General features: G+C 42.7%; 1 protein-coding gene across 2 annotated transcripts in view; it reads left to right on the forward strand.

Moving 5' to 3' along the window:
• The window catches only part of LOC143963708 (uncharacterized), a 73,059-nt gene that overhangs the window by 37,546 nt on the left and 21,542 nt on the right, over positions 1-13,971 (forward strand). For both annotated transcript variants that reach the window (XM_077473419.1, XM_077473420.1), the window contains 5 exons: positions 6,620-7,796; positions 9,048-9,106; positions 9,365-9,509; positions 9,626-9,724; positions 12,154-12,268. In XM_077473419.1, the coding sequence (XP_077329545.1) occupies positions 6,620-7,796; positions 9,048-9,106; positions 9,365-9,509; positions 9,626-9,724; positions 12,154-12,268 (1,595 nt within the window). The remainder of the gene's footprint in view (positions 1-6,619; positions 7,797-9,047; positions 9,107-9,364; positions 9,510-9,625; positions 9,725-12,153; positions 12,269-13,971) is intronic.

Raw genomic sequence — 13,971 nt, forward strand, 5'->3', positions numbered from 1 at the left:
TCAGTTTGATTTGAACGCGGCTCCAGGTAGCCGGAACTAGCAAAGGAAGTCAATTTCACCGCCTCCATCGGTGAGATTGACACTTCGCTGGCCCCGTCACCTGGTATGGACTTAAAAAGGGAAGCCCTTCCCCCGAAAAAACTGACCTAGTCCGCTGGAAAAGTCTGGTCGTGTATGGGCAGATCCGCTCGTTTGGAAAGTCCGGCAGACCTCCACTGTAAAGTCCGGCGGTTTGTCCGCCGGATAGTCCGATCATGTGTACGCGGCATAAGGCTTCATAATGGTTGTAAAAAACTTTTTTGTGATGATTGTATTCCTACAGAGGCAGGTTCTTGATCTTTTGCCTCTCTTAAGGAATTGATGGCTTCTTTGAAAGAGGTAGTTGCCTCTTTTCAGTTCTTTAATGACAGATTAGCAGGGCTAAGTCCTTCCACTTCGAAGTCTGTTACTGTGATTCTGGAACCTTCAGTCTCTGCTAGATCTCTACCTCTCATAATATCAGAGACCATTAGTTCACAAGATGTTTCTGACCTGGAAGAGGGTGAGAATGCAGTATCTGCATCTGACAAGGCAACTGTGTCAGAGGGTGAAGATACTGGTAGCTCCACTAGGTATCTTTTTCCAGTTTAAGATATTGATGAACTATTAAAGTCAGATCGAGATGCCTCAGCAAGCCCAGTTTGTTCAGGATAAGATGTACAGAGGCCTACAGGGATGTAAACCTAGGTCTTTTCCGGTACATCACCCACTCAAGGACATGATCCTTTCTGAATGGAAAGAGCCGGAAAGAAGGTTGTTCCAGTCTAGAGGACATAAGAGAAGATTTCCCTTTCAGTCCGATTTTGAGGAAGGTGTTTTTCAAATGCCCTAGGTTAGACGCTCCTATGTCTCAAGAATCTAAAAATCCAGATACTTTTGAGGATTCTGGAGTCCTTAAGGATCAGATGGATAGAAAGGCTGATTCTTTATTACGTGAGGCCTGGAATGCCTCTGCCTTTTCTTTTTTTTTTTTTAGGGTTAAGCTATAGCGTCCACTTGTTTTTCTAGAATTTTGGATGTGCGGGTTCAACGTCTGGATGACCTTCTCTCCTCCAACACCCCCATGGAGGAGATCAGGGAATCCCTCCCCCTTATTGCCAAATCAGTTGCATTTTTGGCTGATGCGACAGCAGATTCAGTGAGATCTGTGGCCAGGACATCAGCTCTCATTAATTCAACTAGACGGGCCATCTGGCTGAAATCTCTTACCTCCAAAAATAAACTTTGCGACCCTTCGAGGGCAATCTTTTATTTGGGTCTTCCTTAGAGGAAGTTCTAGCTCGTTCCTCTGAGAAGAGTAAATGATTTCCGTCTTCTCTGAAGAATAAGACAGAATAAAAGGCCTTTTCGTGGCTTTTGGCCTTAAAAGTACATTTTAAGGCCAATAGGCAACAGGCAAAGAAAAAGTGGTAATTTAACAAAGACAAGGCTACGGGGGGGGGGGGGGGGCACTCTTTGCTCCTTCAGCCCTTACCGGGGGGGGGGGTAGGGGGCAGGAAGCAGGTTGTCCCATTTCACCAAAGAATGGGCAGGAATTACCAGCAATCCTTTTATTCTCCAAATTATAGAAGGACACAGTTTGGAATTCAAACCCCCCCACTCCAGAGGTTTTTTCTTACCCATCTGCCGAGGGACCAAGTGAGACGGCAGGCCATGCTGGATCTGATTTTAATATGGGAAATGGAGGGGGTTATCTCCCCGGTTCCAGAAGATCAAAAACTTTTAGAATTTTATTCTCATGTGTTTCTTGTGAAAAAGGCTTCTGGCGGGTTTCAAATAGTCATCAATTTAAGCGTCCTGAACGGATTCATAGTCTACAGATGATTAAGGATGGAAAACATTTATTCTGTCAGGAATCTGTTGTTACCAGGAGTGTTATGGTATCCCTGGATCTTCAGGACGCTTACCTTCATGTACTGATCTGCCAGAACCATCAGAGATTTCTCAGATTTTTAGTCCTCGTGGAGAACGGTCCAAAACATTGGCAGTTCAGAACCCATATTTTTGGTCTTGCGGCAGCACCGAGAATCTTCACAAAGATCATGGCTGAAGTCATGACCTATTTTCTAATGCAAAAGATCTCAATCATTCCATACTTGGATAAGTTTTTAGTCTTTGCCCAAGAGAGAGAGAGTCTGGTTCAGGATATGCAGTTGATCTTACAGACCTTTCAGAAATTGGGGTGGAAGGTCAATCAGCAGAAGTCTTGCCTTATTCCCTCCCAGAGCATAATAGACACAGCTGCCCAAAAGATTTTTCTTCCGGGGGGAAAAGATTTTGAAGATTCTTCTCTCCGTGCAGAACTTCAGGTTGCTCCCGCAGGCCTCCCTTCATCAGATTATGCAGTTATTGGGCTTAATGACTGCAGCCATTCCAGGAGTGCCATGGGCCCAACTGAATTCCAGGCCCCTTCAAGCATCTCTTCTACATCATTGGGATCTCAAAAAAAGTTCTTTGAATCAGCTCGTGCAGCTTCCAAGAGAAGGTGTTCTCAATCTGTCATAGTGGGAGCAATGGGAACATCTGCAAGGATGGAAGGACTGGACACAGTATGCCCCAATGAAAATTACTACAGATGCCAGTCTGTGGGGCTGAGGAGCTCACTCAGGGGACTGGCAGGCTCAGGGAGCCTCGTTGCCAGAAGAGGCATGCCAGTCATCACATTTCAGAGAACTGTTAGCAGTGGGGAAGGCTTTAGTTGCTCTGGAGGAGAATGTCTACTCAAAAGACCTGTTGATTTTTTCAGACAATGTCACGACCATTGCATACCTAAACAAGCAGGAGGGCACTCGCTCAGACACTCTTCTATTAATGAGCCAGCAGATTCTGGCCTGGCCAGAGAACAATGTCTCTTTGGTCAGGGTGGTACTCTTCAGTGGGGCAGCAAATGTTATGGCAGACTATCTGAGCAGAGTAAACAGTTGCAGCAATTGGGACCAAGGCACGTTCCTGGAGATCATGTTAAGGTGGGGTGTTCCCAGAGTGGATCTTTTTGCATCCAAGCTCAACAAGAAACTACTGGCTTTCTTCTGTCTTGTTTGGGAGACGGAGATCTTAAGGACAGATGTACTCTCTTTCCCATGGAACTTCACTCTAGCCTATGCCTTCCCTCCGTTTCCTCTCTTGCGACTGGTGGTTCGGAAGATTGTTCAGGATCAAGCAGAAGTTATCCTGATTGCCCCTTGTTGGCCACGGAGGAGTTGGTTATCCTCTCTGAAAGCACTTTTAATAGAGCCCCCCTGGCCCTTGCCAAAGTGGAGGGATCTTCTCCATCAAGGGCCAGTACTCCATCCAAATCCTCGTAAGTTGGTCACATGAAGATCTATGCGAAAGTTTGGAAGACTTTTGTTTCCTGGCAGAAGAAAACAGGAGTTGATTATTTTTCTACTTCCTATACACTAGATTTTTTTACAGAGGAGAGTGGAGAAAGGACTTTCTGTCAGCACCCTTAACCTCCCTGGCGGTACGATTATTTCGGATTTTAGGTGCTAAAAGCGGTACCATTATTTTGCATGAAAATTTGGCGTTTTATATTGTAGTCCTGCAATTCTTAGGAATAACTCTCTTAAATCTGTCCAAACCAGAGTCTAGCAGACATCCCGGGTATGATAAAGTTTGAAAAATTAAATCATAAATTATAATATAATAAATAATTATAAATAATTGTACCAAATAATAATATAACAATAATAAAAATTATTCAATAATGTAATCAAATCAAAAACACTGAAATTTGCTCAGTTGCAGAATTGTCACTGTCATTACTTTTCAGTATTTGATGACGGATCTCCCCACAAATCGCTATCGCTCAATTCTGCGAGTGATTCCAATTTATTATCGCTGTTTTCTAGCTGCTCTAAAATCATTTTTGATGTACAGTGACAGTTTTGGTTGCTATGGGCAATCTCCAGTTTCCAGGCATAAAGAACAGTTTTTATTATATAAAACTGCATGCAGGACACTGGGCAGACCACTAGGGACAACGGGGATGTGAAATATTTACATACAGCAATGTAATCTGTAAGATTACATTATACTGTATGTATACTGTTTGTTTCACTTTTTGAATTTGGCGCCGATCTCCGTGCCCGTGCGTCGCAACGCTCGCAGGGCACGGAGATCGGCGGTGTGATGCATCGAGCGAGACACGGCTCGCTCGTACAGCGGGGAGACAACGCTGGATCCGAAGGAGAAGGTAAGTAAACCTCCTCCTGGATCCAGCGACGCTGTCCCGAGTCTGACTCGGGGATACCGCTTTTGGTATGAAAAATCCACCCCGAGCCAGACTCGGGAATACCGTCAGGGGGGTTAAGCCGCGTACACACGGGCGGACTGTCTGGCCAACTTAGTCCGTCGAAACACATTTCAGAGGACAGTCCGCTCGTGTGTGGGCTTCAGCGGACTTTTTCAGCGTGCAGTCTGGCGGACTAAGTATTTCGGAATTTCCGTAATATTGTCCGTCATACTTTGGTTTCAGCGGACAATCCGCTCGTGAGTAGGCTAGTTCGACGGACTAAGTATGGCGCATGCTCAGAAAGGATTTACACGGCGAAAGGTTGCATTGCTGTGTATTGGACTTCCTATTTCTAGTCCCGTCGTACGTGCTGTACACGTCATCGCGCAAGCTTTCGACGGACTGTTTGTGCATCCGTGTGTGGTCAAGTCCGTTCCTTCGAAAGTAGGACGGACTGTCCGTCGGATTGTCTGACGGACTAAGTTGACCATACAGTCCGCCCGTGTGTACGCGGCTTTAGAGTTCAAGTGGCTGCCCTGCCTCTGTTTACAGACAGAAGACTAGCTGAGGACCTTTTGGTCAAGAGGTTTCTGTCAGCCAGAGCTAGACGTACACAAGACGTACAGGTTTCTCCCAGGGATCTTTCATTAGTTTTGAATGCTCTGACCAAAGTTCCCTTTGAGCCATTACATGAGGCCTCTCTGAAATTGATTACTTTAAAGATTACCTTTATGTTGGCGATAACTTCAGAGACCCTTTCCTGCAAGGACCCTTTCCTGTGAGTTTTAGAGGACATAGTAGTGATTAGGCCTGATCCCATGTACTTACCCAAAGTCTCTTCCAGCTTTCACAAGTCCCAAGAGGTAGTTCTTCCTAGTTTTTATTCCTCCCCAAAAATGCGGAAGAGGAAAGGTTTTGTTTTTGTGGACATAAAAAGATGTTTTCTACATTATCTAGAAAGGTCTAGTGAGTTTAGAAGGTCCTCTCAGCTCTTAGCCCCTGTACACACGGTCGGAAATTCTGCCAACCAAATCCGTTGGATTTTGTCAGACGGATTTTGTCTGACGGATTGTGTCCGAAACGGTTGCATACACACGGACGGACCAAGTTGTCGGAAAATCCGATTATTCAGAACGTGATGACGTTATTTCGTTATGACGGGACTACGTTCAGGCTAGTAGCCAATAGCTTTGATGTAGGAATTTGATCTGAGCATGCGTGGCACTTCGTCCGATCGGAATTCTCTACACATGATCGGAGTATGTCCGATCAGACCAGTTTGTCTGAAAATATTTCCAACAAGTTGGAAAATTGGGTCCGACGGATATTCAGATGGAATCAGTCCAATGCATACCACACACAGTCGGATTATCCGACAACACGGTCCGATAGGACACATTCCGACGGATTCTCTGACCGTGTGTACAAGGCCTAAGTGTTGTTTAGTGGCCTCAAGAAGGGGACCAAATCATCCAACGGTTCCATCTCCAGATGGATTAGGGAAGCAATTTGTGAAGCTTACAGAGCGTCAGGTCACACCCCTCCTACCAGAGTTAGAGCTCATTCAACTAGATCTTTGGCCGCATCAAGGGCAGAAATAGCGGGAGCATCGTGGGAAGAAATATCTAAACTAAAGCTGCTGCCTGGTCCTCCTCTCATGCATTTATCAAGCCAGGACCTCTCCTTTGGAAGGAAAGTACTTCAGGCTGTCGTCCCTCCCTAAGGTAAAGAATCTTGCTTATCCTCTCAAGTAGCTGTCCTGGAAGATGAGGGGGGAAAACCCCCGTTAGACTTACCGGTAATGGTATTTCCATGAATCTTCCAGGATAGCGTCTATATTCCCACCCTATTCTTTATTCACTGGTCTACTTATTTTACCTGGTGATGGTGTTTAGTGAGATTCTGTTATTTGCTCTGCCTGGTACACTTTTGCTGGAGGTTTACTTGATCTTCAAACAACTGAGGGTCAGAGGAGAGGGAGAGGCCTTTGAATGGATTTGTGTTTCCTTTAGAGGGTGGAGCCAATGATCTCCCAAGTAGCTGTCCTGGAAGATTCATGGAAATACCGTTACCGGTAAGTCTAACGGGGGTTTTTCACCTGAAGCATGATGGAATGTTTAGATACACTTTCATCTGTTATGACCATGAAAGAAGTTTTGAATGACTTAATGCAATATGCTAATATTGATCTCGTTGAAAGTTGTACCAATGACTTAAAGCCATTTTGCACAACTTTTACTCCCCCATCCTACTACGGTCTGCTACTTTGTGTTTTCTTCTCTTATTTTTCCCCCCAAAAAAGTAATCTTTCATTCCCCATACCTCTGTTTTTCTTATATTTTAAAGGACTTGACCAGTGAACACAATAAAGTGTGGTCATCAGAAATGGAGCTCCAGGACAGATATACTGACAAGATGGCCACAGAAAATGACAAACCTGTCTCCTGTCTACAAGTATTTGATGAGAGCACCTCGGACATGACATTATCAGCTGTGGTCAAGGAGCACACATCTGTTTCTGTGTCAGTTAATGTAAAAGAGGATGATGATTTTAATACTTCATCTGAGATCAGCCAACCTAGTGAAACACCAGCACCAATACATGATGGTAACATGTTACCTCTAGAACCAAGCATTATATATATAACGATTGACAGTAAGGACAGTAATATATCTGTAGCAGAGTCCGAGAAACCCTGTGATATCTCTCAGGCAGGTACAGAGACAATATCATATAAATCTGAAGAGAACGAGACATCCAATGAAGAAAATTCTGATCATCTTAATGCACCTCATGCAACAGAAAGCATGGATGAGTCTACAATATCACAGACAGTTGAGCAGATAACACATGTTATGCCATTATTGTCCATGCCTAGTAATGAATCTCATGTTGATGAACTCTGTCAGGAGCTGTGTGAAAGTAACCATCATATATTGTCAGTAGCTCCCGAGGAAGAACATTTTAGTCCTATTGTAGAACGACAACTGCCTTCCCCAACCGGCAGCAGCGACAATCAGGTCACTGTACATCTGGGGACTGAGAAAAGTACAAGTCCTGGTTCATCAGTGATGCCCACTGAGGATACAGACTTTTTAACTTTAATTCCTAAACCCAACAAGGATTCCTTTTTATTAATATTATCACCTGAAAATGCTGAAAATACACATTTTGAACTCTCTACCAAAGGGGAAGAGGGTGTACAATTAATACCCTCTGCATCCAATACCACTGAATCACATTCTTCTTCTTTAAATCTGAATAATAATTATTCTATATCACCCCCCAGTCAAGAGGCACTTCATAGAACATCAGTACCAGAATCTAACAATGCTGCACCACTTACATTTTTTTCTGTACAAAGTAACCTTGCTGACTCACATTCTCATCAAACTGATAGCTTATTTCCAGTAACATCTCCAGCTTTACACAGTGTGGATACCAAAACAGAAGACAATATTCATATTGATTCACCTGCTGAGACAATCCATTATACAGTCAACAACCCTGTGGGAGATATAGGTATGGTTTTGTTCTATTACATATCAAGAGTATTTTAATAGAAGTTAAAGTTTAGATTAAAGTGACACTAAAGTTTTTTTTTTTTTTTTTTTTTTTTTTTTAAATAACAAACATGTCATACTTACCTCCACTATGCAGCTCGTTTTGCACGGAGTGGCTCAGATCCTCGACTTCTGGGGTCTCTCGTGGCTCTCATGGCTCCTCCCCACAGCAGATAACCTACTGGGAAAAGTGCTTTCCCAGGGAGTTACCTTGCGGGCATGCTCCCGAGTCCAGCATTCGGGTTCCATAGAGGTCGAATGCAGGACTCGGCCCCCGCTCCCCGGTGCTCGCGTCATTGGATTTGATTGACAACAGTGGAAGCCATTGGCTGCACTGCTATAAATCTATCCAATCAACAGCCGAGAACCCCAGGCAGAGAGGCAGTGCATCCCCGTGTGTCAAGTTTGAGGGGTCAGGTAAATAAAACGGGGGGGGCCTGGGGGGCTGGTTACTGACAGGTGTTTTTTCACCTTAATGCATAGGATGCATTAAGGTGAAAAAACATGAACCTTTACAACCCCTTTAAGGGTGATACCACTTATTGCCTAACTAAAAAGATTTTAGTTCAAATTTCGAGGCATACTAGCCTCTTTTTCAGGGCAGATTATGCCAGTACGCCCAGAAAGCATACACTAAAATCTTTTCAGCTAAGCCAATAAATGGTTTCACCCAATCCTACTTTTCCTGATGGCTAACACAGTACAACACTCTGCTGGTGCTATGATAGGGGAGCATAATAACATATTCAACAAATATAAGGTGATAGATATTCATAGTGGTTGTAAACCCCAGTCATGAAATTTGAACAAAGCACATATATCTGTAGTGTTTACTTGTCTCTCCACAAAGCTCTAAATGTTGTTTCTCTCTGGTGCTTCGTTCCTCTGTTATCAGCATGAGTCACTTCTGAGAAGTTTTTCCAACACATGGGATCCAATCAGCACTCAAACAGTGAATACGAGCTGTACCTGCTGCTCCCCACCCCCTTCTCTCTGCTCCTGACAGATGCAGGAGGATTTTATCACAATTCACTTCACTGGGTAAACGAGAGGGATTACAACCACCAGTGTCAGAGTGTAATGATTTTGGTGCATCATTTCAGATCAAACATTGTAATATTTCCACATAAATTATAAAAAACCCCAGAGATAATTGTAATATACATTACATCAAGAGCAAATAAATATTTATTTATCCTCCTCATTGTAGTTGACCCAACTGGATCCTCCGTTCTGTATGGAGAAATTGAGGAAATAGAAATGAAAAAGGTATTTGTGTCTATGCTACTTTATGTTTCTGAGTTGGGTATATCAGACTACCAATGATTAAATTAAAGGGTATTAAAGGGGAAGCTTTTTATATACCTTCTGGTTTCTGTGTTTGTATTCAGAATTTTATTAACATACATTTGGATGTAATAACCAATGATTTTTTTTAAAACTACAGATACTGATCCATTCACATGACAGATAAAACACTAAAATGTTAGGAAAGATTTTTAAGGGGGTCTTTTGGTACTGTTGCAGGCAACAAAGACACTACATACAGAACAGGAAAATTTACCAAATGAGAAAAGGCTGAGCAGTGAGGATAGCTCTGCGGAAATGTGGGATATTTTACAAGGATTGCACACATGTGTGCAAGAAATAAGAGACCTGCTTATGAATAACGGTGGGTAAATTGTGAAAATGTAATCTAGAGCAATATGCATTTTATACCATCTTCATCATATTCATGTTTATTCCGAAGTTTACTTGTTTTCACTTCTGTTTTATCTGCTTCAATAGGCCTTTCCTCTTTAGTTGATGGTTTAACTTCAGACATAAAAGACTGTAATGGAGATGAAATATCCAGTAATCTTACACAGCTTAAACACTTGCCAGCAGGTAAATCTTTTACATGTGCATGCAAAACAAGTTTTGTGGTCCAACAACAAAATAAACTTTGTCTGAAGACACTTGTGTGGAGCCATTATGTGGGTTATTTATAAAGAGTGATGTCACACTGCCAAAGTAAGAGTCCTTAAAGCAAGAAAAGAATGTAATCCCTGTGTTAAAGCTCTGCCATCTCCTGCTATAGACAATGCAGTTTTTTTTTTATCTATCATCTATCTGATGTGATGCCAATCAAGTACAATGGTGGTGAATGACTGTGGATAAATGAGACATTCAAATATCTTCTTACGCAATTGTGATATAGTGTAACCAATGCACTTGTTTCACTGACCTACAAGTATTGCATGGAGACTACACGTATAAAGTAAGCCTATAATATTAACAACTTAACATACCTTCTGTGTGCCTTAAAGGGGTTGCAAAGGTTTGCTTTTTATTTTCTAAATAGGTTCCTTTAAGCTAGTGCATTGTTGGTTCACTTACCTTTTCCTTCGCTTTCCCTTCTAAATGTTTTTTTTTTCTTTGTCAGAATTTCTCACTTCCTGTTTCTCCTCAGTAAACTTCACACCATTATCCGAGTGGTGTTTAGTCAGCCAGAACAGCTTACTGAATAGCTTACTGAGGAGGAACAGGAAGTGAGAAATTCAGACAAAGAAAACAAAGAAAAAAAACATTTAGAAGGGAAATCGAAGGAAAAGGCAAGTGAACCAACAATGCACTAGCTTAAAGGAACCTATTTAGAAAATAAAAAAACAAACCTTTACAAACCCTTTAATCACCACCCAGAGTCAGGGCTACCATTATATATCACTGGGATATGTACATCCTACCTAACAGACCCCCCTCCAATTACAAAAATTAACATTTTAAAAAATACATTTTAAAACTTTTTTTTTACCATTTTAAAAATAATTTAACAATGCTGTTGGGGGGGGGGGGGGGGGGCTTGGATGAAATATTAGGTGTCCCCTGACATTTCGCATTTGAGACATAGAAAGGAATTGAGGACACAGATTCTTCCTCCACTCTCTATCCGCCTGTGTACCCACAGCAGCTGGTTGTGGTGGAAAGTTGGCAGTGCTGCTGGGGGACCTGGGCACACAGGGGGAATCAGATGTGGGCAACCCAGGTAGGGGGGTTGGTGTGGTGGGATAGGAAGACAGTTACAGGGACTATATAGTTACATGGTTACATAGTTAGTAAAGTTGAATAAAGACACCAGTCCATCCAGTTCAACCTGAGTGAGTGTCTACAATTGTCCCTATCCCTGTACATTGCACACTCACATTGGTCCCTACCCTCAAAGGAGCCCACAATCCAAGGTCCCCATTCATATACTAGGGCCAATTTTGGACAGAAGCCAATTAACCTACCTGCATGTCTTTGGAGTGTGAGAGGAAACTGGAGTACCCAGAGGAAACCCACGCAGGCACAGGGAGAACATGCAAACTCCAGGCAGGTAGTGTCGTGGGTTGGGATTTGAACCAGCGACCCTATTTACTACTAGGCGAGAGTGCTAACCACTACACCACTGTGGCGCCCTTATGCACTGTGTCTCTCCCTCCAGCAGCTGAAAGTCTGCAAGAGAGGGAGAAACCATCTTTCAGCTGCTGGAGGGAGAAACACAGATACAGTGTATCGTTCTGCAACTGTACTCCCATCCTGCCGCACGGACCACCCTGCTATCCATGCCCCCTACAGGAGGCCCAGTGGTAACCCCTTATCGGTTGCCCTGCCCAGACCCTCAGTTCCCCATCAGTTTCTCTATTTCTATGTTATAATGAGGATTAGGGGCAGCCCCTACCACCATCCCACAATGCAATGCCCGATGCCTGAACAACCTATTAGCATGCCTGGGTATTATGTGATGCAAATAAGGACTTTGAAAAGTCCCTATTTGAAAAGATAGTACAGAAAGTCACCAGGTTTTACATTGCTGTTGCACTTGAAGACTTTCATTTAGTTTAGTTTTCGATATAATTTTAACATTTAATTGCCAGTTAAAACTCAGGGTAAATTACTGGTGTATGAGTATGAGAGATCAGGAAACAATTTTAGCACTTATATTATTCAATTTATTATGATTACACATGAATTGTATGTCTGGCCAGTCAGTTGTGCAGACCCTTCATATAGGGATAGATTTACTAACAGCAATGCAGTTGCTCCAGAGCCTAGTAAGCGAGGGGGAACTCCACTGACTTCCATTATCCAATCATGTGTAAGCAAAAATACCGTTTTTTTTTTTCTCTGTGATTGGGTATTCTTTCTAAAGTGAAGCATTACCTCATTTACTAAGCTCTGGAGCAACTGCACTTGCAATTGCGCTTGCAAAGTGCACATTCTATTTGCCCAACCCCAACATGTCACTTGACTGTGTGTTACACTATACATGATGTGTGAATCATTTTGTTCCCTAGTGCTGCACAGTTTACTACAATCTGCCTCAGAAAGTGATAAACACAAGCAGGCAGCTGATGAACCTGCACAAGTTGATGATATAACACATAGAAGCATGGAAACTCAGACTGACAGGTTTGCATTTTGTAAAATACTGTGTAATGTTCAGTTTTTAAAACCTTTACATTAATAGTGTATTTTTGTTTAAACTATTTATTTACTCTTTGTGGACAGAAAAATAAAAGCTGAAATTTACCCATAGCAACTTGATAAAAAATTATGTTCTTTATCAAAGAACGTACATTCCACAATATAACTATGTTACCAAAATGAGTGTGTGCTGCAAATTGCCTCCGGCATTGCTCCTGTTTCTTCTTTCTGGAATCTGCCATTTTATTGAACCCCAGAGCCCCTGAACAGCAGTAAATCATAAAACAGGTACAGTGCCTTACAAAAGTATTCACCCCCTTGGCATTTTTCATGTTTTGTTGCCTCACAACCTGGAATTAAAGCGGAGGTCCACCCTAAAATGGACCTTCCGCTCATCGGAATCCTCCCCCCCTCCGGCGCCACAATTGACACCTTTCAGGGGGGAGGGGGGTGCAGTTACCTGGATAATCCAGGTAACTGCACCCACTTCCGGGATAGCTCTCTGCGGAAAGGGGCGTAGATTACGCCCCTTTCCGCAAGTGCCCGCCCCCTTCCGCAAGTGCCCCGCTGCCTGCTGGGAAACACACAGATCCCAGAGGCAGCGGGGACCGTCCTTATTGCGCAGCGCGGCTCGCGCATGCGCAGTAGGGAACCGGGAAATGAAGCCGAAAGGCTCCATTTCCTGATTCCCATACCCAAGATGGCGGCGGCAGCACCCGAGTGACGATCTAAAGATCGGCTTCGGGTGCCGACATCGCGGGCGCGCTGGACAGGTAAGTGTCACTATTTTAAAAGTCAGCAGCTGCAGTATTTGTAGCTGCTGGCTTTTAACCACTTGACCACTGGGCACTTAAACACCCTTAATAACCAGACCAATTTTCAGCTTTCGGTGCTCTCACATTTTGAATGACAATTACTCAGTCATGCAACACTGGACCTATATGACATTTTTGTCCTTTTTTTCACACAAATGGAGCTTTCTTTTGGTGGTATTTAATCACCGCTGGGTTTTTTATTTTTTGTGCTATAAAAGAAAAAATACAGAAAATTCTGTAAAAAAATGAATTTTTCTTCATTTCTGTTACAAAATTTAGCAGATTAGTAATTTTTTCTTCATAAATTTTGGCCAAAATTTATACCACTACATATCTTTGGTAAAAATAAGTACAAATTGGTGGATATTATTTGGTCTTTGTGAAAGTTATAGAGTCCACAAGCTATGGTGCCAATATCTGAAAATTGATCACACCTGAAGTACTGACGGCCTATTTCAATTCTTGAGACCCTAACATGCCAGAAAAGTACAAATACCCCCCAAATGACCCCTTTTTGGAAAGAAGACATTCCAAGGTATTTAGTAAGAGGCATGATGAGTTTTTTGAAGTTGTCATTTTTTCCCACAATTCTTTGCAAAATCAAGATTTTTTTTACTTTTTTTTTTTTTTTCACAAAATTGTCATATTATCAGTTTATTTCTCACACAGCATATGCATACCACAAATTACACCCCAAAACACATTCTGCTATTACTCCCGTGTACGGCGATACCACATGTGTGAGACTTTTACACAGTGCGGCCACATACAGAGGCCCAACATGCAGGGAGCGCCATCAGGCGTTCTGGAGCACCCAGGACAATTCTGACATTTCTCTCCTACATGTAAAAATCATCATTTATTTGCTAGAAA

This window comes from Lithobates pipiens, unplaced genomic scaffold, assembly GCF_037356315.1.
Source record: "Lithobates pipiens isolate NorthernLeopardFrog02 unplaced genomic scaffold, aLitPip1_a1.2 Scaffold_8, whole genome shotgun sequence".
Taxonomy (NCBI): domain Eukaryota; kingdom Metazoa; phylum Chordata; class Amphibia; order Anura; family Ranidae; genus Lithobates; species Lithobates pipiens.